This window comes from Gekko japonicus, unplaced genomic scaffold, assembly GCF_001447785.1.
Source record: "Gekko japonicus isolate JY-2015 unplaced genomic scaffold, Gekko_japonicus_V1.1 scaffold70, whole genome shotgun sequence".
Lineage (NCBI taxonomy): Eukaryota > Metazoa > Chordata > Lepidosauria > Squamata > Gekkonidae > Gekko > Gekko japonicus.
In genome coordinates this window covers 1,138,088-1,162,080 of record NW_015167529.1, presented here as the reverse complement: position 1 = coordinate 1,162,080, position 23,993 = coordinate 1,138,088, and the positions used below count along the sequence as shown (strand labels likewise).

At 43.3% G+C, this 23,993-nt stretch overlaps 2 protein-coding genes across 2 annotated transcripts in view; one reads left to right on the top strand and one right to left on the bottom strand.

The window, feature by feature from the left end:
* The window catches only part of LOC107112228 (very-long-chain enoyl-CoA reductase-like), a 27,588-nt gene extending 10,445 nt beyond the window's left edge, over window positions 1–17,143 (top strand). Inside the window, exons 6-13 of the mRNA XM_015413326.1 lie at window positions 140–255; window positions 375–480; window positions 12,722–12,794; window positions 12,893–12,936; window positions 14,148–14,205; window positions 15,264–15,352; window positions 16,878–16,923; window positions 17,016–17,143. Coding sequence (XP_015268812.1) covers window positions 140–255; window positions 375–480; window positions 12,722–12,794; window positions 12,893–12,936; window positions 14,148–14,205; window positions 15,264–15,352; window positions 16,878–16,923; window positions 17,016–17,143 — 660 coding nt within the window. The remainder of the gene's footprint in view (window positions 1–139; window positions 256–374; window positions 481–12,721; window positions 12,795–12,892; window positions 12,937–14,147; window positions 14,206–15,263; window positions 15,353–16,877; window positions 16,924–17,015) is intronic.
* Window positions 17,144–22,301: 5,158 nt separating this feature from the next.
* ABCA4 (ATP binding cassette subfamily A member 4) overlaps window positions 22,302–23,993 on the bottom strand; it is a 175,784-nt gene continuing 174,092 nt past the window's right edge. The window contains exon 50 of the mRNA XM_015413325.1: window positions 22,302–22,424. Within this exon, the coding sequence (XP_015268811.1) occupies window positions 22,302–22,424 (123 nt within the window). The remainder of the gene's footprint in view (window positions 22,425–23,993) is intronic.

The window sequence follows — 23,993 nt, the reverse complement described above, 5'->3', positions numbered from 1 at the left end:
TATCAATATTACTCCATACATTGTTGGTATAGGGAGATTAGCCATGGCCTGCATCTCTGTTAGTTCTTCCTTTGCTGACGCATGATGAAGCTGATTATGACAGTGAAGAGCTTCTAATAACCTTTTTTCTCTTTTGCAGGTATTTTTGATAGAATACACGGGTCCGTTGTTCATCTATTTTGTGTTTTATTTCCGCATGCCTTTTATCTATGGCCTGGATGACAGGTTTACCTCGAGCCGACATCCAGTAGTTAAGTAAGTCATGCTTCAAGGCTGGAGGAGTTAAATTCTTGGGTTTCATAACTTAATTCCAAAATGTCTTGCCATATTTGTCTTTTTAGCTTTCTGAAATGCTTTTATCTTGCTGTTTCTAGCTTGGCATGTATCTGCCATTCTTTCCACTACATCAAAAGGTTGATTGAAACAATATTTGTTCATCGGTTCTCCCATGGGACTATGCCACTGAGGAGTATTGTTAAGGTAAATTGTCACAAAATCTACTTGCAGCCCTTGTGTAAAATTCAATTTGGCCACTCCTCACAGACCCACACTAGCCACATTTTTTGGTGCGGCTTTTGGTGGAAGGTACTGCCACGTACTACAAATCTCTTAACACCTCACGTTTTGCCACTTCAGCACTCTAGTTTATTCTAGATTTTTCTGTTACTGCAACAAGGTGTGATGCTTCTGTGTCCACTTAATTCCCTTTTATCATAACCACAAGAAAGATTGACAGCAGGTCTTCTCACTGGGGATTACTCTTCTGTCAGACTAGGAAGAAGAAGATTGTATCACAGTGTGGCCTCCAAGCAGAATTAGACATGAAGCTTGAAATGTTCTTGAAAAAGGCAGTCCTGTGTGATGAATTCTTCTCCTGCCTCTTGTGACTTTCGGACAGTTTTACCCATGCTGTTTCCCCGTCTGCTAGTGGCAGCCAGTGATATGTAGTTGGGTCAGAGAAATGAATAGTGTAATGACATTATGACCCAGGTAGCTGTCTAAATGTTATCATAAGAGAAGGAAGAGCTCTTAATGGGGGATGCCATTTTCAGTAGCAGTTCCGTGTCTAGTTCTGATTTCCTCCTGCTCTTGGTCTATTCCATGCTCCTTGGGGTCATCCTCAGTGGCCCCAGCTGCACTTAGGGCTACCAATCTAGTGCATTTTTTATCCTGCCTCCAAGGAGCTCAGAGTAGTATACAAAAAGCTCTCATCAACCAGGGCCGGCTCACCTGCTAGGCGAACTAGGCATTTGCCTAGAGCGTGGGCTGGACCTTAGGGTCCCAAACTGGACCCGCCTCCCCGCCAAAGCCCCCCAGCCCCCGCCAAAAGCCCTGCATCTCCCTGACCACCACCGTTGCCTCTTTCTCCCTGAGTCCGGCAAGTGCTGAGCGGCAGCAGCGGTGGCCACAGAGGCAGGGCTTTGGGCGGGGGCTGGGCCGGGTGCAGTTTGGCACCCTAGGGCCAGCCAGTCAGTGATTTTTTAAACGTTCTTTTAAGAGCACTATAGCACTATAACACAACACCAAAACAGCACAGTAGTGACCGCATTGGAATGCCTGGACCACTGAGATACATGCGATCACTACATTTCAATGGAGTACAATGCCATTGAGTCCTCCCCCCACAGCATTTGCTATATTCCTGGGAACTGATATCTGTAGGCAGGAGATAAGCTGTAACTCTGCAATGCTCCCTCTAAGCTGTGGAGTCTTATGAGCAAAAATTCCACTTTGTGAGCTACTGGCATTAGAATTGTGAGCAAGTTATTTGGCTACTGCATAACTTAGTTTGCTCTGGAGCCATTCTTCCTGAGCTAAGACAAAAATCTGTGAGCTGGAGGCTAAAAAACTGTGAGCCAGCTCACACTAACTCAGTTTAGAGGGAACACTGGCTGAAAGTACAGGGGATCCCCAAGTCCTCCCTGGAGGCATCCCAAAATGCTGGCCATCAAAAGGAGGATGCTGTTTGCAAGCCGGGAAGGAGCTAGTGTTAAAAAAAAAATGCTCTCAAACTGTGCGTTCCCAAGCTTCCACTTCCTATTTTTAAATCCCCCAATCTCATGTATCTCAATGGAGTCCAGGTATTCCAATGGGGCCGCTATTGTGCTGTTTTGGTGTTGTTTTATAGCACTATAGCGGTCTTAAAAGTACATAAAAAAAAGACAAAGATTGCCCACGCGGGCGAAAAAGGGCGGGAAAACAAAGCGGCGCACTCTGAAATGCCAAACTGCTTCAGAGACGGCTCCGTACCGGTAGGGGAAAGGCTATGTGAAATGGCCGCCCCTGAACTGGTTTACTCCAAGACGGTACAATAACGGTTTAAAAAGGGTAATCTGAAATTCCCCACTCTCAGACACATGCTACAGGGGTGCTCTATCTCCTTCCTTCTGGTTGTTAGCACTCTTCTGTCCCCCGTTTTCCAGTCCCTACACAACTTGCATGTGGCCACAAGCTCAGCACATTCTTATTGGAGCTGCGGCCAGGAAAAATGGTCATGTTTCCTGCCGACTTGTAGTGCTTTGGTTCCACATTTTAGGCTGCTGCTTGTCCTTACAGCTTGTTTTCTAATCTACTGAACTCTCCCTCACCCCACATAAGAAGAGAGCCTGAGGAGGTCAATATCTCTCTTTGGATCTCCACCCCACATTTTTAAGGATGCTAAGTCTTGAGACACTGCAGTATTGTTGGCAAACATTGTGAAATACACTTAGAAAGTAAATGTGAACTTTGCTTTCAGGGGGAGAAGAGAGATCATTCCTCCTTTTCTACTACTTGTGCTCTAGTTTCCCACAGAATCATTTACTTTGTTGTGACTTCCATTGCTTGTAGAGAGGGAAGCTGGGCAGAAATTAACTACTAGTTGGACACTTCGTCTCATTCCAGCTTAACTCTCCTATCTAGCATTCTTTTGCGTGCTGAACTTAAACCTGATTGGTCATTGGTTTCATTCTGTGATGAAGTGGAAATTTCCACTTTGATGTTATGCACAGAACATGGTCTACATTAAAGACAAATGCGTTAGCCAAGTAGTTCTTATTCTGAGTTGACCAGATGGTCAACTGGGAGCAGGGGAGCAATAGGAGCTATTGAACACATGAAGCTGCCTTATACTGGGTCAGACTGTCAAGGTCAGTATTGTCTACTCAGACTGGCAGCTTCTCTCTAGGGGCTTCAGATAGTTTTTATATCGTGGACTATTTGATTCTTTTTTTGGACTGGAGATACTAGGAGTTTGAATCTGGGACCTTCTGTATTTAGAACAGATGCTCTCACCTCAAATTTCCTGCCTCCTATCAATCTACTTATTTCTAATCTATAGGTTGTTTTATGAGTTGATCTCTGGCTTTCTTTCGTGAACATCCACAGATCTGTCTTGGGAAATATTTGATATTCCTGGTTTGTGGAAGCCTTATGCATTTGATACTTTTTTTGTGTGAACACTCCTTGACAGAACTTTGTTTTTGTGAACAGATACTTTTTTTGTGTGAACACTCCTTGACTTTCAGCCCTAATGTATAAAGCATCCTAGGGCCAATCTACACATTCAGAAAAATCATGTTAAGCAACCCTCCAGGGTCTTGGTTGAAGGAGACTGTTATGTTAAAAATTCCCTGGAGGAAGTACAGCATACCCAAGGAAAGGAGAGACTGAAGCCATTCTCCCTAACAGGGTAACTTTCATCATACAGTGAAGGCTTGTTCAGTTGCTTTAAAGAGGGAAAGTTTTGAAATGTGTGATCTCTCACCTAGAGCGTGAAGTGTTTTTACTGGACATGTTCTTAATATAACCAGTTCTTTTGTCAGCTGAAAACTTTGAATGGCAAGTACGAAGTATGTCAATGTTAATCCACCTTAACTGTTTGTTTTTAACATATTCTGGAAACAAATTCATCTAGAAACAAAACAAAAGTGCTTAGATTGTGCTTTTCAAGCAGTGTTTCAGATGGCAATCAGCAAGTTCTGTTTTGCATTCATTTCTGTAAGGGTTCCCAGTTTGTATTGATTGTATAAAGTCAGTACTACTAATCTTTTCTTCTGTGCTAATTTATGTGTCAGATTTTACAGTTCCTATATATTTGGCCTGTACCTTCCAGAGTGCACTAGTGAACCCAAACAGTATTCTAACAAAGGGCACTTTGACACTCAGGAGGTACTTTATGTGAGCAGAACAGGGGGCCCACGTGTGTGCCGTTTTCCCTACTCCTCCCTATAATACAACCTGTTTCTTGCACTGCATACATCTGGTTCTGATATAATGGCACCCCACCGCAAAAGCACCCTAGATGTATCCCAGGTTGTTGCTGGGCTCCCACTACCAAAGTGCTAACTGGAGGGGGGGGGACACTGTTTGAGATAGCTAGACCTAGGTGTTTTTTGAGTGGTTGTGGGGGATCAGAAAAGGGCTGTGGTTCCCACGTAAATCACGATGGCCGATAGATACCTTGTGCATGGAGGAAATGATGAATGGTGTACCTGGACAGCTGCTGCTGTGGGGGATGGTGGTGGCCCCACTTCCAAGGCTGAACTTATATCTGAAGCAAGTTATAGGCTTTATATGCACACAGTCTTTTCCCAGAAAAATATATATCTATTTGTGTTTTTTACTTATGTTTCCAGGTACACTTTGATTATTGAGTGGTAGTCAACTATTGCAGAGGATCTTAGTCATGCTGGGGGGGGGGAAGAACAGCTCTTTTTGCAGGGATGGAGTTCAAAAGATTATTGTTGGTTGGGCTGGGCTGATATTTTCTTGAAGAAAGTTTAGAGAACAGTAGGTTGGATCCTGTAACGCCTGAGGACAAAGGCACATGTGGATACACATGTGGATTCCCCCCTCCCCCCATGTCCATTTCTCTGAGATCCAAAAAGGCAGCATTAGAAGATTTGTGTGGACAAAAGGCCTCTGAGCCTGAGAGGGCTGCAGTGAGGAGGGGGAACTGGGCAAAATCACCCCCATGTTCCTCTTCCAGCCGTGGTGCTTCTGTTGGTGCAAGAAGTTTGGTTGCAACAAGTTTGACCAGCTCCTCTTCCTCAGTGCAGCCCTCTGGACTGCATAGTTTTTGTCCACATGGGTCCCACAACCTCCAGCATTAGCTACGTCTTAGGAGGTTGTGGGAGAAAGGAAAGTCTATACCTGTCAGTATTCCATAACATGCAACCCATAATGTATAAAATGGAACAATACAGTGTAATAGCACAGGGCTGGATCCAGGCTGCATTTTCCACCAGCTAAACAGAACTTCCCTTCTTCTCTCCTCCCACTGCAGCCCACTGATCTTGGAGGATCAGTACCGCAATTCTTTTTGGGAAGGGAACCCTGAGGAACAACATGAGGGAGGCCTGCAGTGGGAACTGGGAATTGGTGGAAATTGCCGATTTAGTTGAGATACAACCTATTGTTTAGTGTAGCTGTCATTAGCAATTCCTATTACATGAAAATGGCTCAGTGAGTACTGATGCAAAGTATAATTCTTGTTACACTGGTGAGATACAGATTATTTTGCCTTCTTGATTGGCTCTGCCTGGCCTGTTAGAGCAAATCTTCTAATTACCAACAATTGAAAAAAATTGCATGTAATAAGCAGCACATGCATAAACATGCACCTAGATGAGTCCCTGGATTTCTGTGAACTTTTCACCCCCTTTATGAGGGAAGGGTCTGAGAGGATGTGAGTGCATGATCCCATCACACACACAAGATTTCTGGATGGCAAACCAGCTACATGAAATCACATGACGCTGCCTTATACTGAGTCAGACCATTGGTCTGTCAAGGTCAGCAACATCTACTCTAACTGGCAGTGGGGGTTTCAAGGGAACCATATTGACGTCTTCGTTCATAACACCTGCTGACTGATCAATTTGACGGGGAACTGAACCTGGGACTTTCTGCATGCAAAGCAGATGCTCTACTGCGGAACCATGAACTCTCCCCCTTTTGATATGTTGTCGAAGGCTTTCACGGCCGGAGTTCATTAGTTGTTGTAGATTTTCCGGGTTGTGTGGCCGTGGTCTTGGCATTGTAGAACCTGACGTTTCGCCAGTAGCTGTGACTGGCATCCTCTGAGGTATAACACAGAAAGATGGCGTACTCTCTGTGTCAAGGTGAGACAAAAAATGGTAGGCAGGTAATTTATATCTACTCTAGAAGGTGGGGTAGGGCTGAGTTCCCCTTGTAGGAGCTCCCCAGGCTATTGTCAGATGTAGTGCAGATCTGTAGTGCTATTGTCACACAATCAACAAACAGTATTGAAACCCACCAGAAAAATACAACAGATGCTACGATCAGCAAAAGACAGAAGAGACCCCCTCACTTCTGCAGGAGTATACCGCATACCATGCAGTTGTGGACAAGTTTACATCGGGACCACACAGCGTAGCATTCAGACAAGAATAAAAGAACATGAAAGACACTGCAGACTTGGCCAACCTGAAAAATCAGCAGTGGCTGAACATAGCCTAACTCAAACAGGACACAGTATTTTGTTCCAAGACACTGTAAGGCTGGACAACACTTCCAATTACCATGTCCGATTACATAGGGAAGCCATTGAAATTCATAAACATAAACACAATTTCAACAGGAAGGAAGAGAGTTTAAAAATAAGTAGGGCATGGTTTCCTGTCCTGAAAAACACAAAAGGTTCTACAATAGCACTACAGATAAGATTAGAATTTCAACAGCCAATCCACATACAAAAGAATCTCCTCAGGAAACAGGAAACCTCCTCAGGAAACAATCCATATACAAAAGAACCTCCCCAGGAAAGTTCCTCCATTAATATGTTTATACCCTGGGGAACTCCTACAAGATAATGACTCAGCCCTACCCCACCTTCTGGAGTAGATATAAATTACCTGTCTACCATTTTTCGTACTCCATCTTTCTGTGTTATACCTCAGAGGATGCCAGTCACAGCTACTGGCGAAACGACAGGTTCTACAATGTCAAGACCATGGCCACACAACCTGGAAAATCTACAGCAACTAACTCCCCCTTTTGGTTTGCATATATTTATTAATACAGACTTTTCTATATAGAGGACATATTTGCAGACCACAGGTTCTCTGTAATCCTCACAGAAGTGTAGGATCAATCTCTTTGATAGCACTTTAGGTGCTCTTAGTAAGGACTTGTTCTCATTAAGCCCCATATTTAATGCCAGCGTGCCTGAAGAATAAGCTGTTCAGTGGCAGATGGCCAGTTATTTTATTACTTCTATTGATCTCAGCTGATGCAAAGGGCTCTTACTCTAGGAAACTGCTATTCAGCTAGGATTGGATTCTTATAGTAAATCATGTACGTTCCTTAAATATGGCTGTTTGCATTAATTACAGCATTTACCACTGGATCAGATCCAACACTTTAGATTCTTCCTTAAAAAGATTTTATGTCTCTAACGTACATCAGCAATGATGAGAACATCAGTGTTCATACTCAGGGCTAACTTGCTGATCAACCACTGCTCTGGTTATTGGCTTAGGGAGTAGGCAAGAAAATGAGGCTGTCTTTTCGTAACATGCACAGTTGAAGAGAGGAGGAATTCTTGCTAGTAGGGCAGTGATGGCAAACCTTTTAGAGACCGTGTGCCCAAACTGCGACCCCAAACCCACTTATTTATCGCAAAGTGCCAACATGGCAATTTAACCTGAATACTGAGGTTTTACTTTAGAAAAAACAACTCATACATTACCTTAAGATGATCCAAACAAAGTAAGGAAAGCAATCCCAAATGCTTTCATTTACTTAAAATTATTTGGCAGAGAATTCGACACTTTAATGATGGTCTGGGCCTGGCTGGGACAATGGCACATGTGCCCACAGAGAGGGCTCTGAGTGCCACCTCTGGCACTTGTGCCATAGGTTTGCCACCACTGTAGTAGGGGGTTTAGTTATTCTTGGTATGTTCAGTACAAATTTGCCTCTTTTTTGGGGGTGAGCTCTGAGTTTGGTTCAAACCAGGGAAAAGCTGGCGTTGGAGGGCACAGATTGGCTAGTGACCATTGCATAAAAAGCTACTCTTAAGAATTTGCTTTTAAAAGGCAGCCCATCGGAAGCGTGAGGGAAGGGACAAGAGTGAGGGCTGAACAATGCAGCCTGTTGCAACCTGTGCATGGCAAGTTGCAAAACTGATACCATGAGTGAAGACTGTGACCACTGCTGAATCATGACATCTGCCTTTGGCTGGTGATGCCAAGAGACTGAATCCTGGCTGTCCATGTTGTTAATGCAGGCCAGTGTAAACTTTGGACAGTTAACATATGCTGTTCCTCCATTCCTCTTTTTCTATCATTTTAATGTATCCATTTAGTGTATGAGAGGAGGCACCTAATAACACAGATAATAATATCCTATGGCAGCTGCATCAGCATTTTAAAAAGGGAACATTACTGTGCCATTAGGTTTGCTGTTCTGCCTTAGTGGACCGAAAGAAGAGGCAATGTTGCAAAATAAGTGATATTTTCCAGCCTAATCTTTTTTTTTGTTTGTCATTAATTATATACCTCCTTCGGTGTTTGCAGTACTTTGCAACCTTAATCTAAAACTATGTCCCAGCCAATAAGTGATATTTTCCAGCCTAATCTTTTTTTTTGTTTGTCATTAATTATATACCTCCTTCGGTGTTTGCAGTACTTTGACAGCTTAGAGGGAACGTTGGTCCCAGCCTTTTACAGCCTAAATTTAGAGAGGGCAGGGAAACTGTGTGTGTGTGTGTGTATGTGTAATAATGAGAGAGAATGCATATATTTTCTCCCAGAGGATCAAAAAAGGATTTAGGATTGCCCTGACCTGGACAGCCCAGGGAAACCCAATCTCATCAGCTCTCAGAAGCTAAGCAGGGCCAACTATGGCAGGTACTTGGAAGGGCAACCTTCAAGGAATACCAGAGGTGGGACACAGAGGCAGACTAATCAAGCCACCTCTCAGAAAAAATCCAAGCCCCTATTAGGGGTTGCCAGAAGCCAACCATGACTTCCAAGTGCGTGCACGCACACACACACATCATAGGCAATGCTTCCTCTAAGCTGTGGAGTCTTGTGAGCAAATGTTTTACTTTGTGAGCTTCTGGCATTAAAGCTGTGAGCAAGCTATTTGGCTACTGAATAAATTAGTTTGCTCTGGAGTCATCCTTCCTGAGATAAGACAAAAATGTGTGAGTTGGAGGCTAAAAAACTGTGTGCTAGCTCACACTAACTCAACTTAGAGGGAACACTGAAGGTGTTGACTATCTTTGCAAAATCTGGGATTCCCCACCTATTGCAGGTGTCCAGTTTAGCATAGTAAGTGAATTATCTCTAAATCTTTCTTGATTAACATTTCAGTTTTACATAATTACATTTCATTCCATACTTCCTGTATCCTTGACCCTGCTGTAGCTTTCCCCTGCCCATACTTCCTACATAACAGGCTTGCTTAGTGAGGAGCCGGTAACTAATTGTACCTGGAAAAATGGGCTCTAGCCCAGGGAATCTTATGCTGGAATGAAACAGTGTTAGTTTTTAAGAGGCCACAAGTCTTCTATTTATTTTTGCTGCAGCAGACAAACGCAGCTGCCCCTGTGTTGCTTCAGTCAGGGTAAGGACTAAGGCAGAGATGGCGAACCTTTTAGAGGCAGAGAATTCCACAGTTTAGTGAAGGTCTGGGCCTGGCTGGGGCGATGGCATGCGCGCCCACAGAGAGGGCTCTGAGTGCCACCTCTGGCACCCATGCCATAGGTTTGCCACCACTGGACTAAGGGGTTAGTGAAAGAAACAGATTAATGGAAGACTTGTGGTTTGGAGTTGGCTTTCTTTTCCTTCGTCAGCTTCATAATCTACTTTTTAAAAAATGCCTTTACTTTTAAGTTCAGGAATATATATCCCCCCCCCCTTTCGTGGCAATGGTATGTTAAAGAGTCTGAGAGAAAGGCTGAGGGTTAAACTAGACATTGCACAGGAGACAGGCCCGTAGCTACAGTGGGGCATTTTGGGGCCCGGCCCCCTGACTTCCATCTAGCCCAGTCACCCCACTGCCCTCACCACCCCTTCCCCAAGTACGTCTTGCTTCCCTGCCCCCTCACCCTGTTACTGCTGGGGGAGGCCTCCACGGATGAATGGCTGCCTGCTCCAACTGGCAAGCATGAGTTTTTTTTTTAATTATCTTAATTTTTGTGTGTGTGTGATGTCAGTGCCCCCCGACTTATTTGAAGGCCCCCTGAATTACAAAATCCTGGCTACAGGCCTGACAGGAGATGTATGAAAAATTTGCTGGAAGTTTGGGATTTTTTTAAATACTGAAAAGCAGCCTCAGAAGCTATGATTCAGTATGGGGGAGGTGCTTTAAATTCTTCCCTTTCCTGCTTCTTGTTCATTCAGAACACATCCTTTCCAGTTGCTTTTCTGTAGGGTCCCCTGCATCTGTTGTCCCATGAGCTGAAAAGCAGCATCAGGAGGGTGATTCTGAGCAAACAAACAGCAATATGAGAGTGGGTTAAGTGGACCCTCTCCCTCCCTCCCTCTCTGCTGTTCCTGTGATCAAACTGGCAGTGGCGGTTTTTCAGCCAAATCATCTGGAGGCTGTTCTTGCATCTCCTGGGTAGTTTGGCCATAATAGTATGAGCCAAAGAACAACTGATAGTTGGTGTTGGATCCTGGATTTGAAAGTAGGTCTTTCCCCTCCAAGCCCAGAACTCTGTTCACTGAGCCTGACTATAACAACTTATCTTTTTAGTGTCATCTTTGTGAACTGTGGAATCAGATTTTAATTAGGTTGATGGAGAATGTGAAATCACCAATTGTTACTTTCCTGGGTTAGGTATATATTTATAACTATTCCTGGGTTCCATGGGATGACTTCCTCCATGGCTGGAAGTTCAGTGAAGCTGGAGATGCATTACTACAATGGTGCATAGATATACTGATATTTCTGATTCCAGTCTACATAAAGAGTCCCCTCTTTATAAAGAGCCAGTTTGGTGTTGTGGTTGTGTGCGGACTCTAATCTGGGAGAGCCAGGTTTGATTCCCGACTCTTCCACTTGCAGCTGCTGGATGACCTTGGGCAAGCCATAGTTCTGTCCTTGAAAGAGCAGTTCTCTCAGAGCTCTCTCAGCCCCACCTACCTCACAGGGTGTCTGTTGTGGGGAGGGGAAGGGAAAGGAGATTGTAAACTGCTCTGAGACTCCGAGTGAAGGGCAAGGTATAAATCCAATCTCCTCCTTCTCCTCCTTCTCCTCCTCCTTGGAACATAAGGGCTCCCCCCCCCCAGCTTAAACATGCCCTTTCAGTGGCACAGCTGTGCCTCTTTGGGAAGAGTATTGGCAAGGAAGCTAAATTCCAAAGCTTGACCTGGATTAGGTCCCTGCTCAAAGGGTTGGTGTCCTCTCACACTGGTTGGGACCAGTGTTCCCTCTAAACTGTGGAGTCTTGTGAACAAAAATTCTACTTTATGAGCTCCTGGTACTGAAGTTGCGAGCAAGCAATTTGGCTACTGCTTAAATTAGTTTGCTCTGGAGCCATTCTTCCTGAGGTGAGACAAAAATAGGTGAGAGCCAGAGGCTAAAAAACTCTGAGTTGGCTCACACTAACTCACCTTAGAGGGAACACTGGTTGGGACCTATCCATCTAAACTTCATCTGCTGCCTCAGTGGGCTGGAACAGATTAGTTCTGGAAGGAAAAGAAAAATGATTGCCTGTTGCTATTTGGTACAGTTAAACATTAATACAGAAGGCATGTGTGGGTTTGGGTTAAGTTAATGTTTAAGAGACGATGTTCACTGTGCCAAAGATTTTAGGAACTCAACAGGTTGTTCATTCTTCCACCCACTTAATGGAATTGCCATAACTCCCTCTGGAGGACTGGAAAGTCCTTTGGTTCCTCTTGTTGCAAGAAAGTGTAAAGACGAAAACACGCTACATTGTGGGTTATGTTCTTATCAGGTGGGTGGTTACAGTGGCCATGAGATTAGCATGGGTTTGAAACATGCAGGTGTGATAAACTTTCAGCTGTATTACAAGGCACTGGAAAAACAGGTAGTGGTTTAAAAATTAACTAATCTGATGTGTCTACCCTGAAATGTGATTTCCCCCTCCCCCCACTTCAAAAAACTGCATCTATCTTTCCTTCCCATCCCGACATTTATAAACTCTTTTTTTTTTTGCTGGTACTGATGCAAAATGTTAACAAGCAATGGTCTGAAAAACAGCTGTTATCAATCTACAATTGAAAGTTCTTTTGTTTAGTAACAAAATGGCCATGATAATGTTTATGTTTTGCAAGGTTGTCTCCTATAGCGGAAGAACCTTTAAAATCAGCAGAGAGGCATAATGTGGTTCTGTGAACTCTGCTCACAGACGTATATTTCATTCATGCTCGCCATAGAGTTTACTTCCAGTGAAAGCAAAACCACCCAGTGGGAAATTCTCCAGGAAACATCTATGTCGGCAGTGCAGTATTCTATTCCATGTGTGTGAATGTAAAAATGGGTGCCCTCGGAAACACTGGGGTAGGGGCTAAATCTGTCCCTGGTTACTCCAGTTTTTTTAATAGCAAGTTGGTTTCCAACAGTCTTGCCAACTTATCACTGAGATCTAACCAAACTCCTCTCAACGTAACTCCCTCCTTCATTTAGTTTCTTGGTCACAGTAGAATGTGACAAAGAGATGACACCTGGATATATATGTAAAGTAATGGCAGTAATCATGTATAAATTATTAATACATATAAAATGATTTTTTTAATAGAATTGTTTCTACTACTGGGGATTTGCTGCCTGGCTCGCTTATTACATCAACCATCCTCTATACACACCACCCTGTAAGTAGCAAAATAAATAAGTGAACATAATTTGAACATTTCATCCATAAAGCTAAACGAGCACTAAATGAGACCTTCACAAATATTTTGTTTTGTAGCTTATGGACAAAAACAGGTCAATTTTGCTCTCATCATGTGTCTGGTAAGTAACATGTATTTATTTATTTATTTATTTATTTATTTATTGTATTTATACCCCGCCCTCCCCAGTGGGCTCATGCACACTTAAAAATATAATACTGTAAGGAATGTCCTTTATCATATTAGCAAGCAAATATTTCTCAATGGCTTAGGAAATTTAAACCAGAATTGATCTGGTGGATCAGCTTAATGCCACAGATATGAAATTTTGTAGGATTCCCAAAAGTTTGAAAAAGCATAGGGATTTAGGTTTGAGGGGTTGCTTCCATACCTCAGATAAGGAAGTGAATACAGTTGAAAAGGCTGCTGATCCATCAACTGAATGAAGCATTGGAAGGCATTAATGGCAACCTGCTAAATTCTTATGAGTGTGGCCATTCCTGTGTTTACATGGAGTTCTAACCATTGATTTAGGGAGGGAGGGAGGGAGGCTTTGCATTGGAGCACACTCGGGATGGAGGTGCAGTTCATCTTGATAAAACCTTGCTATCCAAACCAGCTACACACCATTCACTATTCCAGAACTGGATGGAGGAATCATCAGACACTTAATGGGTTCTGAATGCATGCACCCCACCCTTTAAATTAAGCTAGATTCACACTGATCTACTGTTGGGGAATGGAGGGGGAAGGGTTGATTTCATTCCCTTCTGCGCCCTTCTCCTCAAACAGCTAATGTGTGTGACTCACTTGCTTTAATTAATTAATTTATTTATTTATTATTTTGGTTTATATACCGCTCTGACCCGAAGGTCTCAGAGCGGTTTACAGGCAGGATGCAAGTGCACATTATAATCCCTATCTACGGCCACATATATATATATAGTATAGGGGTGGGGATTCCCTACCGGCACCCAAGTGGATCTGAACCAGATGTATATTTGCTTTGATACTGCCAATGTAGAAAGTGGGCCATCAGAAAAATAGCCTTTTTTAAAGTTGTTGAAATAACAATCCCAATCCAGCTGTGGTGACCAGCAATAGATGCGTGTAACGGACATTCCGGCAAGAACCAAACAGTTCAGTGGGACCCAGATAAGCATTGTGAAGTGGACAGGGGACATAAGGGCTACATGCATGGGATGCTACTCTTCTGTGCAGACTTCCTTTGCTGGGTTGGGATAAATATCTTTAGAGCCTTATTTATTTAAAGCAGTCTTTGTTGTTGTTGTTGTAGGGTTTTTCCCTCTCTCTCTCTCTCTCTCATTACAGACATGTGAAGCTGGAAACTTTTCTATCCACGTTGCTCTTAGTAATCTGAGAAAAGACAGCAAAAGCTGAGTTCTTGGTTTCTTCTAACTTTTTAAAAGTTACTTTGGATGTGAAGAGAAACATGATAGACTGAGCATGTACAGTGTGAAAGACCTCATAAGAGAGAGTCTGACCACTCTCAACTGTGTTCAGAACCTACAATACCCCAGTAAAAATCACCCAGTACCAGTGGGCAATTAAGCCTACAATAGTCACATTTTAGAACACAAGCAGGTAGCAGATATACTGCCAAGGGATTGTTTAACCAGGTAGCAGCATGGGGGTTGCTTAATGGTAGCCAGACCCTAGTTAGCGTTGTGCCAAGAGACTGGGTAGTGAACTGAGGAAGTCCACAGTTCAGCTTTCTCCTTTCTCCTGAATTCACTAACAGTGCCACCATAAGCAGAGTTCCACCCTTCTAGTCAGAGTTTCAATGGACTTTGATGGGCATAGCTCTGCTTATGATGGCACTGAAAGTGATCTTAGGCCACTCACTATAATTCAGGCTCAGTCTTCTATCTGCAATGTGAAAATAACACTATTTTCTATACCACTGCCATCCATGTATATTAGGATTGGGAATAAACCTACTGATTGCCTCTGGTGACCTGGCTGTTGGGAATCAAACTTGCTCTATCTGCATCACAGTGGAATTTTGGATTCTGTTTCTTGTTCCCTCTAGGATGGGATAGGATGTTTGGAACCTGTTTCTAGATTCAAAGAGTATTAATTATTAAAACTTCTTGAGCACACTGTGATGCACTTGACCTGCTAAAACAGATTAATTTTTCCCCTTTTTCTTGATTATAAAACCAAAGAAGTGAACAAAAGGAATCCTTACCCAGCTCCTAATAAAATAAATCTTTCTCTCCACCCTGTCTGTCTGTACAGTCTTGATGAAACTGTGTAACCATCAGAATGCAGGCAAATAGAAAGTAGCTCCAGATTATGCAAATGAGCAAACTGAGCCGTATGGTACAGGAAGGACAGAAATGGGAATCTGGATTATTTTTCTAGCATATTTTTTCTTTACACATTTGTAAAGTTCTGAATTTCTGTGGATCTTTTAACTCATAGGATCCAAGGCAAGTAAGATCCCTTATCCAACAAAGAATCCTTTCACATGGCTATTCTATTTTGTATCCTGTCCTAACTATACCTATGAGGTATGTATTTTAAATCTGCAGAGAACTTTATAAGATGTAGGTCTTGCTTGATGGATATACATTTAACATGATTATAAACCTAAACCTATCAGGGAACTTGTGAGAGTTTGAATTGCATGTAGCAAGATTATTCCTTGTGTAATAAAAATACCAAACTCTGTAAGCAGCTCTTGTGTCCCAGATACAGACAGGGTTTGTGTACAGGTGCATTTAGGGCTTAAGTAACTACATGGGCTTTTCTGCACTCTTCTTTTCATTGCATACTTTTCATCGCTCTTGGCTGTATTGCTTCACTTTTTTTCTTTTCTGCATGTGCTTTGCTCCTTTGATATTATACCCATATGTATCTCCGGCATTATTTCGCTCCACTTTAAGTGTACAGGAAAATACTCGAGAGATCCAACAATGGCATATCAAAGCAACCACTAGAGGGAGCAAAACACATGCAGAAAATAAAACAGCCCAAAGAAACAGGGGTACACAAGCGACAAAAAGAAGAATGCAGAAAAGCCGCATGTTACAGTTTCCACACGTTCCCCAAGCCTGATTCGGATTGGCACTGCGGCACACAGGGAGCAGAGGCATCAGGTTTCCCTCCTAAGCTGTTTTACCAATCTAAAACGGCCCCAGGGAGTGCTGTTTGCCTCACTATTGAAACCTACCTCTACTCTGTCAATACACACGCAGCCTCCAACTGGGCAAATAGTGCCTTCCCTGGCTGTTTCAGGTCAGGAAGGGTGATCCCGATCGGAATCGAGCCCCTGCATGTTTGGGAATTCAGTTTCCAGTGAACTCTGTCAATACACACGCAGCCTCCAACTGGGCAAATAGTGCCTTCCCTGGCTGTTTCAGGTCAGGAAGGGTGATCCCGATCGGAATCGAGCCCCTGCATGTTTGGGAATTCAGTTTCACAGCTGACATCTATCTGACTGACAGTCCTCAGGGCAGATTCAGGAAGGACATATGGAAAATGTACTGTGTTGTTAGGATCATATTATTAGTTGCAGAAAATAAGTCATTCAGTCCTTCAAAGCGTAAGAAGACTCTTGTTAGTATAGTACAATGGCTAGTATCATAACAATCACTTAGCAGTTAAGATGATGTAAAAATGGTAAATAATAACAATTAAAAAAAAAAAAACCCAAATGCTGGTAAATTCAGTTAAATCAGTAGGTTAGCATTTGGTTGGGGAAGTATGTAGAAATGGAAAGATTGGGAGGACTGTGCAACTCCCCTTCCCCAATTTGCTCAATAATTGAAGCAGAAAGGATTTGTAAGTCTGCCTTAGGTGCAGAAATGTACAGTTGCAATCTGATATGGCTCTCCAGATCAAACTACATATTCAAAACACATTGGTTATTTTTCTGGTTGTGTGCATGACTGCATTTCTGTTGCTTATCAAGGTGTTTTTGTTTTCACAAACTGATGTTAGCAATGGATATGTATTTATCTTTTATTTAAAGGACTAGTTGTGGTAGCAGTTTTAATCATGTGAAATAGTTCTGAATTTTCTTGGCTATTACAGCTGGGGACGTGGATTGGTTTTACTATCATGACTCAGTGCGTTCCAGGTGAATAGAATTCTTGGTTTTAAAATTTGGGAGTATTAGCCTCACAAGTGTACTTTATAAATATTTACTGTATTTTTCTTTGTCTTTTGTAGTGGGATTATTCACTTTACTGTGTTTCATTCAATTGACGGTCTGGGCAAAAGACAAACATTACACTTATCTACGAGAGTTTAAGGACTATCCTAGTCTTCGAATGTCTATTATTCCTTTCTTATTGTAAAGTTTTATACTGAACTATAAGAGCTGTTATGGACACAACTACAGGCCATGAGAGAGGCTATGAAGAAGATTTCGGTGAGGTGTTCCCAGTGCATGCTGAATCTGCTCTACAATGAGAAATCCCATGGGTTCAACAGCCCCATCCTCCTTGTATTTCTGAATTTGAAACATGCCCTATTGATTCCCATTTTGCCTCGTTGGCAATAAAGGTCTTTTCGGACTAACTACACCTGGCTTATCAGGATGTCGTCTGCTGCTGAGAGAAGACACTTTCTACATACTTCTGGCTGGGCACCATGGCAAAGAGCAAACATGAAAATTGATCATGTAACAGTCTGAAGTTCCATAACTGGGCTTGTTAAAGAAGAAGACTGAAATGTATCCAAAGCTGGCTCAAAGTAAGCTGATTGGGCTACCTCAATCAGCAGAAAATATGGCAACTTGTTCACAAGATAGATGAAAGCATTAAATGAAGAGAATGCTGGGACTAACAGTAATGAACAATTTACACACAGTCCTGTTGGGATTATACTATTGCAGACTGCAAAGTGGAGGTTGCACATATGAATGTTCCCCTTATAAGAAATTTCCTGAACAGAGAAAACTATCACATGTAGAAAAAAGGTTCTTGCCTGGCCTTTTGACCAATATCCTAGCTTTCTATACTCAGTAAATTCTTATGTGGGGATTTAGTATTCATTTATGCCCTTCTCCCTGTAATCTGAAGTTCTCACAGGATTCTCAGTGCCATTCTAATCAGGGAATCCCACTGATTTCAGCTGATTTAGAAAAGAGTAACTCGGTTTAAGTTGGCACTGTATATCATGTGCTTATCTTGTCTGCATTTCTTATTCTTGGGAAACATTTGGTGCTGCAATCCTGTGCTCACTTAATTTGGGAGTAAGACCTGTTGAAATCAACTGGACAAACACACACATGATCAGTTGGTACTTAAACAAGGGGCCTAAACTGTAGTCCTGAAAGGAATGCCTCTGTTCACAGGTATCAGAGTCAAAGGAAATACTGAATCCTCCAGTGTTGTATTTCTCCATAGAACATGCCGTCAGTTTTGAGAAGACTCTGTGCAAACCACACTGAGAAATTAATGCCCTATTGTCTTAAACACACTTTTAAGTACTTGTTTTAGATGTTATCAATGAAGGGGCTCTGACTGTTTCCTGACAAGATTTATTTCTCTAGAAACTATGTATAGAAAATTTTTTGCAATTGTATATAAAGAGAATATGCAATAAATTCATGGTTATATTTTAAATTCAGTCCACATAATTACAGCAGTAGAAGATGCAATGTAGTTTGTTACTGAACTTTTATATTTTTGTTTAGTATCTCATTCAAGTTAAAAAAGACATCCATCACAACATATACACGCAAACATACAGACGCAATATATATATGTGTGTGTGTGTGTGTGTATACACACACACACACAACCCATCTTTGTTGCGTAGCATATTGTACCTGAGAAGGGATGGTTTGGGACATAGCAACTAATGCAAATGAAAAACAGTAAATCATAATTATTGACTTATGATGAAATTCAAATTGATGTACTCCTATGTATATTTATTAGAAGTCTTTCTATTAAAACTACTGGAAACAACACACAAATTATATTTTCTTTGTAATATGACTGCTACTGGGAAAGGGAATTACATGGGAAATAGTGTGTGAACACACCTTCCCACTGATACAGGGGAGGGGCAGGGAAGGCTTTAACCAACCTGAGCAGCCATTCAAAACAAATGTTGCATTAGCTTTGTTAAAAGTTTCCCAGGTTCTGTGGTGAGCCCAGTTCCTCAGAAGCTTCCCTCATGATTCCCTTTCTGGCAGCAGTCACACTACAAAGATTCCTAGGAATTAATATACTACTCTCCAATATGGTGACTGAAAAAAATGCTATTTATTATTTCTAAAACTTTTCCATGACAATATGGCTTAACAAGACCCTCAGAGTGCTTAAAGCATTTAAACATATGTTTAAATGTTGTAAGCCGCCTTGAGCTCCATAAGGAAGACAGGCGGCTAATAAATGTTTTAAATAAATAAATAAACAAACACAAGCAGGGACCCCTGAGGACTTGCAACGTTGATTTCTCTCCTCCCCCCCACCCACTATTCCCTTTTCCTTCTTTGAAAGCTCCCATAGTCTTTCCCTCTTTCCTGCACAGTAGGGAACCAGCAAGGACTTGTGAAGGGCACCCATCCCTCCCCCCCAATCTCAGCTTCCTCACACATTTCTTCTTTCCCTCCACCTGGCAACCTCCATATCCCCAACCCTCTCTGCTTCCTTCTCTGCTTCCCACCCATCTACCTCTTATCTGCTCCTTCATTTGCAGCAATATTTATTCTTTATTTACTTCATTTAAAGCTCACCTTTCTTCACAATAGGGACTCAGAGCACCTTACTACATCCCCTTCTCCTCCGTTTTATCTTCAGAACATCCCAGGAGCAGGGGTGGACTGGAAGTGAAAAATCCTGCAAAAAAAGCCCCTCCCCTAGCCCACCCTGGCTCTGTCCCAAAAGGGAGAAAGGAAGAGACAGTTTGTCTGAGACTGCCTCTCCCTCCCAGAGGGGGAATGGAAGGAAGGGCAGCCTGTCTAACTGATTGTCTAGGTACTGCTTTCCTCACCTCAGGCAGGGGTTGCTTCTCTTGTCTTGTGAAGGCCAGGTATTGTCTTCCTCGTCTTGACTGGCTGCCTCCCTCAACTTGCATGAGGCTTGACTGGGCTGAGCCAGGCACCACCCTCTACTTCACATGGGGCTCAGCCATGCACTGCTGTCTGCCTTGCATGGGGTTTGGATGAGTCAGGCTCAGCCCTTCTGTCAGAGGGCTGGCCAGTCCACATGTGGGTAAGAGACCATTGGCCCACCAGGAAGTATCTAGGTGCTCTTAATTGTCAGTTTTGGCCCTTCCTGTGAGGTTAATTAGGCTAAGAATGTCTCAATGGCCCAAGGTTACCCAGTGAGTTTTTTATTTTTTAATTGCATTTTTGAATCACCTAATCCCCACGAATGTGGGGCTCTAGGCGATGTACAGATTTAAAAACAATAAAACCATCATCAGAACATATAATTCATTAATTAAAACCAAGGGGCGAAATTTGTGGTTTCCTCCAGTTTCTGGCCTGTGGGTGCTTTATGAGCAAGGGGGAGGAGGGATAGGGATCCAGGAAGGGTGCCAGCCATGATGTGAGCCGTCGCTGTCCTCAACCTAACGCCTGGCAGAACATCTCTGTCTTACAGGCCCTGCAGAATTGCATAAGATCCCACAGGGCAAAATGGGGGCTGAAGGTCCTAGTCTGAAATTCTAACTACTACAACACAAGGCTTTTGTGGGATAGCTGCTATTGAACATTAGCAAGCAGCCAGATCTAGGTAAGTCATGCGAGTCACGTGGTATCAAGCTGCCAATGAGACATCCCTCAAAGGCCAAAACAGTCCTGGAAAGGGCACTGTCCTCTCCCTTGCCTTTACTCACAGAAACCAAGCCTGTTGTGGTTGCCTAGCAACAGCCACTGAGGACTTCTGTTCTCAAAACTACAGGCACTCCTTTTATAATTTGGGGTTTTTTAATCCCCCATTGTATATTTTTTTTAATTTCAGATTTTTCTGCAAACCTGGGCATTGTTCAGATTTGTAGAAAGATCTGTATTGTCTGTTTACAGGTCCAATCACCGGATTTAAGTATCCACAGATTTGGCCAATTTGGCTATTGGAATATATGATGATAAAACCCAATAACTACAGAGGTTTATTAAGTTGTAGGTTAAAGTAATTCACTGAAGAATGAGAAGCTTCTGCTAACTACATTTTAGCAATGGTGTTAACAATAACAGCACCTTGGGGATCTAGGCTTGCCAGCCCCCAGGTGGGAGTGGGGGAGCCCCCAATTTCATGGTCTCCTGCTTGTTGTCGGCCAGCTGGCTGGTGGGGGGAAGCTTCACCCCTGACAGCCATAACCCAGCGCAATGTTCCCAACATGATGACATCATGTGGAAGTGACGTCATCACACCAGGGACGTTGCACGGCGACGCTGTAGTATTTTGGGCAAAGCTCTATGGTGATCATAGAGTTTTGCCCCAAATACCAGAGTGTTGCTGCATGATGATGTCACTTCTGCGTGACGTCATCACATCGGGGACGTCACACATGGTGACGTCGCCCCATTTCCCCACTCCTGGAAAGCTCCCTTCCACCCCCCACCAGAGAGCCTAGGACCTGGCAACCCTGTGGGGATCTTTTGCACATGGGTTTCCTATTGGCTTCACTGAGAGTTACAAACAGCATGAGAGCTAGAGTCCTAGATGAAATCCACACCTCCATCAATGGAGTGTGGAAAATGGCACTCACGTGAACCCTTCCACTGGTACACATCATTGGGCCTAAGTAGAATTTAAGTAGTATCCAAGCTTTGGAATTCTCACCCTCAATGGTGATAGGTTTTACAAGTTACAGTTATAAACTAGCACCTTGAATGCCCAAGGACGGGAAAGGGAATGTTTCCTTGCACTCATAAAACTTTGCAGTTCCATAGCTGGCCATGAATCCCTGTGAGCTCGTTGGCATGTTTGCCATAGCCAGTGCCTGTCCAGGTTTTGGCAGGAGAGAACACAACATAGCTTGTAATTGTTAGCAAGTCCTAGTTTGGTCCAAAACATAAATTCTACAGCATTACTTTAAAAACAGGTGCTTTTGATTGAAGTGATGGCCTTGCATACAATGTTCCCTCTAAACTGTGGAGTCTTGTGAGCAAAAACTCTATTTTGTGAGCTACTGGCATTAACGTTGTGAGCGAGCGATTTGGCTACTGCATAAATTAGTTTGCTCTGGAGCCCTCCTTCCTGAGCAAAGACAAAAACGTGTGAGCTGGAGGGTAAAAAACTGTGAGCTAGCTCACACTCAACTTAGAGGGAACACTGCTTGCATACTTGTTTTTTTTTAAAGTGCACACACACAAAAGTGATTTTGTATCAAACCATTTTGTGTCAAAGCCTATGCATCTGACCCTGTTACTGTTCCCCACTGGTACCACTATGTTTAACTGCTGCATTGTGAAGAGCTTGTCCTGTGTTTGCAGTTCTCTGGCATGCAGGACTCCCAGCTAAGGAGGATTCTTTTAGCTGATGCAGAGCTCCTTTATGCTCTTGTATGCTGAGAGGAAGCAGGGGTCACCTTCGCCTGTCTGTTAGCACCAGCTGCACGAGGGTGAAGAGGAATTTCCTGATCCTCCGTCTGCTGTTTAGCAAAGTTCACGAAAACCTGTGAGAAGAAAAGCAGATAAGTGTGTCATCAGAATTGCCTTTGCTTCTGGTAAAGGATGCAGGGAACCCAGATGTCCTGTGAACATCAAAAATGTAGATGGATGCTAATTCCATTGTATTAAACTTGGAAAGATCATTCTCTGCTTAACTAGTCATCATTATGGTTGCCAACAGGTCTGGAGAAAAAATGTCCTTTCCCTTTAAGGTAAAGGTAAAGGTTCCCTTGCTCGAAGGCCAGTCGAATCTGACTCTAGGGTTGCAGTGCTCATCTCCGTTTCAAAGCCGAAGAGCCAGCGCTGTCCAAAGACGTTTCCGTGGTCATGTGGCCGGCATGACTAAACACCAAGGCGCATGGAACGCTGTTACCTTCCCACCAAAGTGGTACCTATTTATCTACTTGCAATTTCTTGCTTTCGAACTGCTAGGTTGGCAGGAGCTGGAACTAGAGACGGGAGCTCACTCCGTCACACGGCACCCGGGTCTCGAACTGTGGGTCTTGAACTGCTGAACTACTGACCTTCCACAGCCTGCAGTTCAGCGTCTTAACCACTTGAGCCACCGCAGCTCCCTTTAATTGAGGTTTAATGTTTGGAAATGGGCAGTTGAAGCTCTTCATGGCATGGTATAACATCCAGTGAAGCCTCTGTTAGATAGGTTATTTTTCTCCAGGCCTGTTGGCAGCTCTAGTTGTCATCTTTCATACAGTTCTCCACATCTCCAGACTAAGTCTCCCCTTAAAGATCTGGAGAGAACCAAGTCGTCATCTTTCATACAGTACTCCACATCTCCAGACTTTTCTCCACATCTCCAGACTAATTCTCCCCTTAAAGATCTGGAGAGAACCAAGGACAGGAGTCCCCAGTGTGGCACCTGTGGGTACCATGGCACCTGACTAGGGTTGCCAGGTTGTTCCTTTGCACTGGCAAGGGGATTTGGGGGGGTATTCACGGAGTGGGTGGGGACATCGGAAGTGACATCAGCACACCAGTGATGTTGGGGGGAGACGCTCTGCTTTTTGGGCAAGACTCTATGGTTTGAGGACAATTTTACCATAGAGTTTTGCCCCCAAATCAATCACCCTTTATGTAACCGATGCCATGACATCACTTCCAGCACGATGGAGTGTGGGAAAACGAGGGATCCCCCACCCGAACCTGGGGAATGGTAACCCTGCACCTGACACCTCTCCTGGTGCCCAACAGGTTATATTCAAAAGTGGGCATGGCCAAGTGTGGCCTCTGCCCAGCAGGCCTTCTCATCAGCCACTGGAGTTTGTCGGTGATATTAAAAAAAAACCTATTGCTTCAGCTACTGCCAGCACAACACAAGGATCTTCACTGTGTGACTGAAGATAAACTATGTGCATGCAAAACAATTTTTAAACAAAAAAGGGATTCTGAAGCAGAGCTTCTGCCTGCCATGTTGAAGAGTTACTATTACAGTTGTGTTTAACCTCACTCCCTGGCATTTTGTGGTTGGCTTCACCTCCTGCATCAGCTGTTTTGTAGTTGCGCCCACTACCCTGTCTCAGAATTCCAAAAGTACCCTCAGGCTCAAAAAGGTTGGA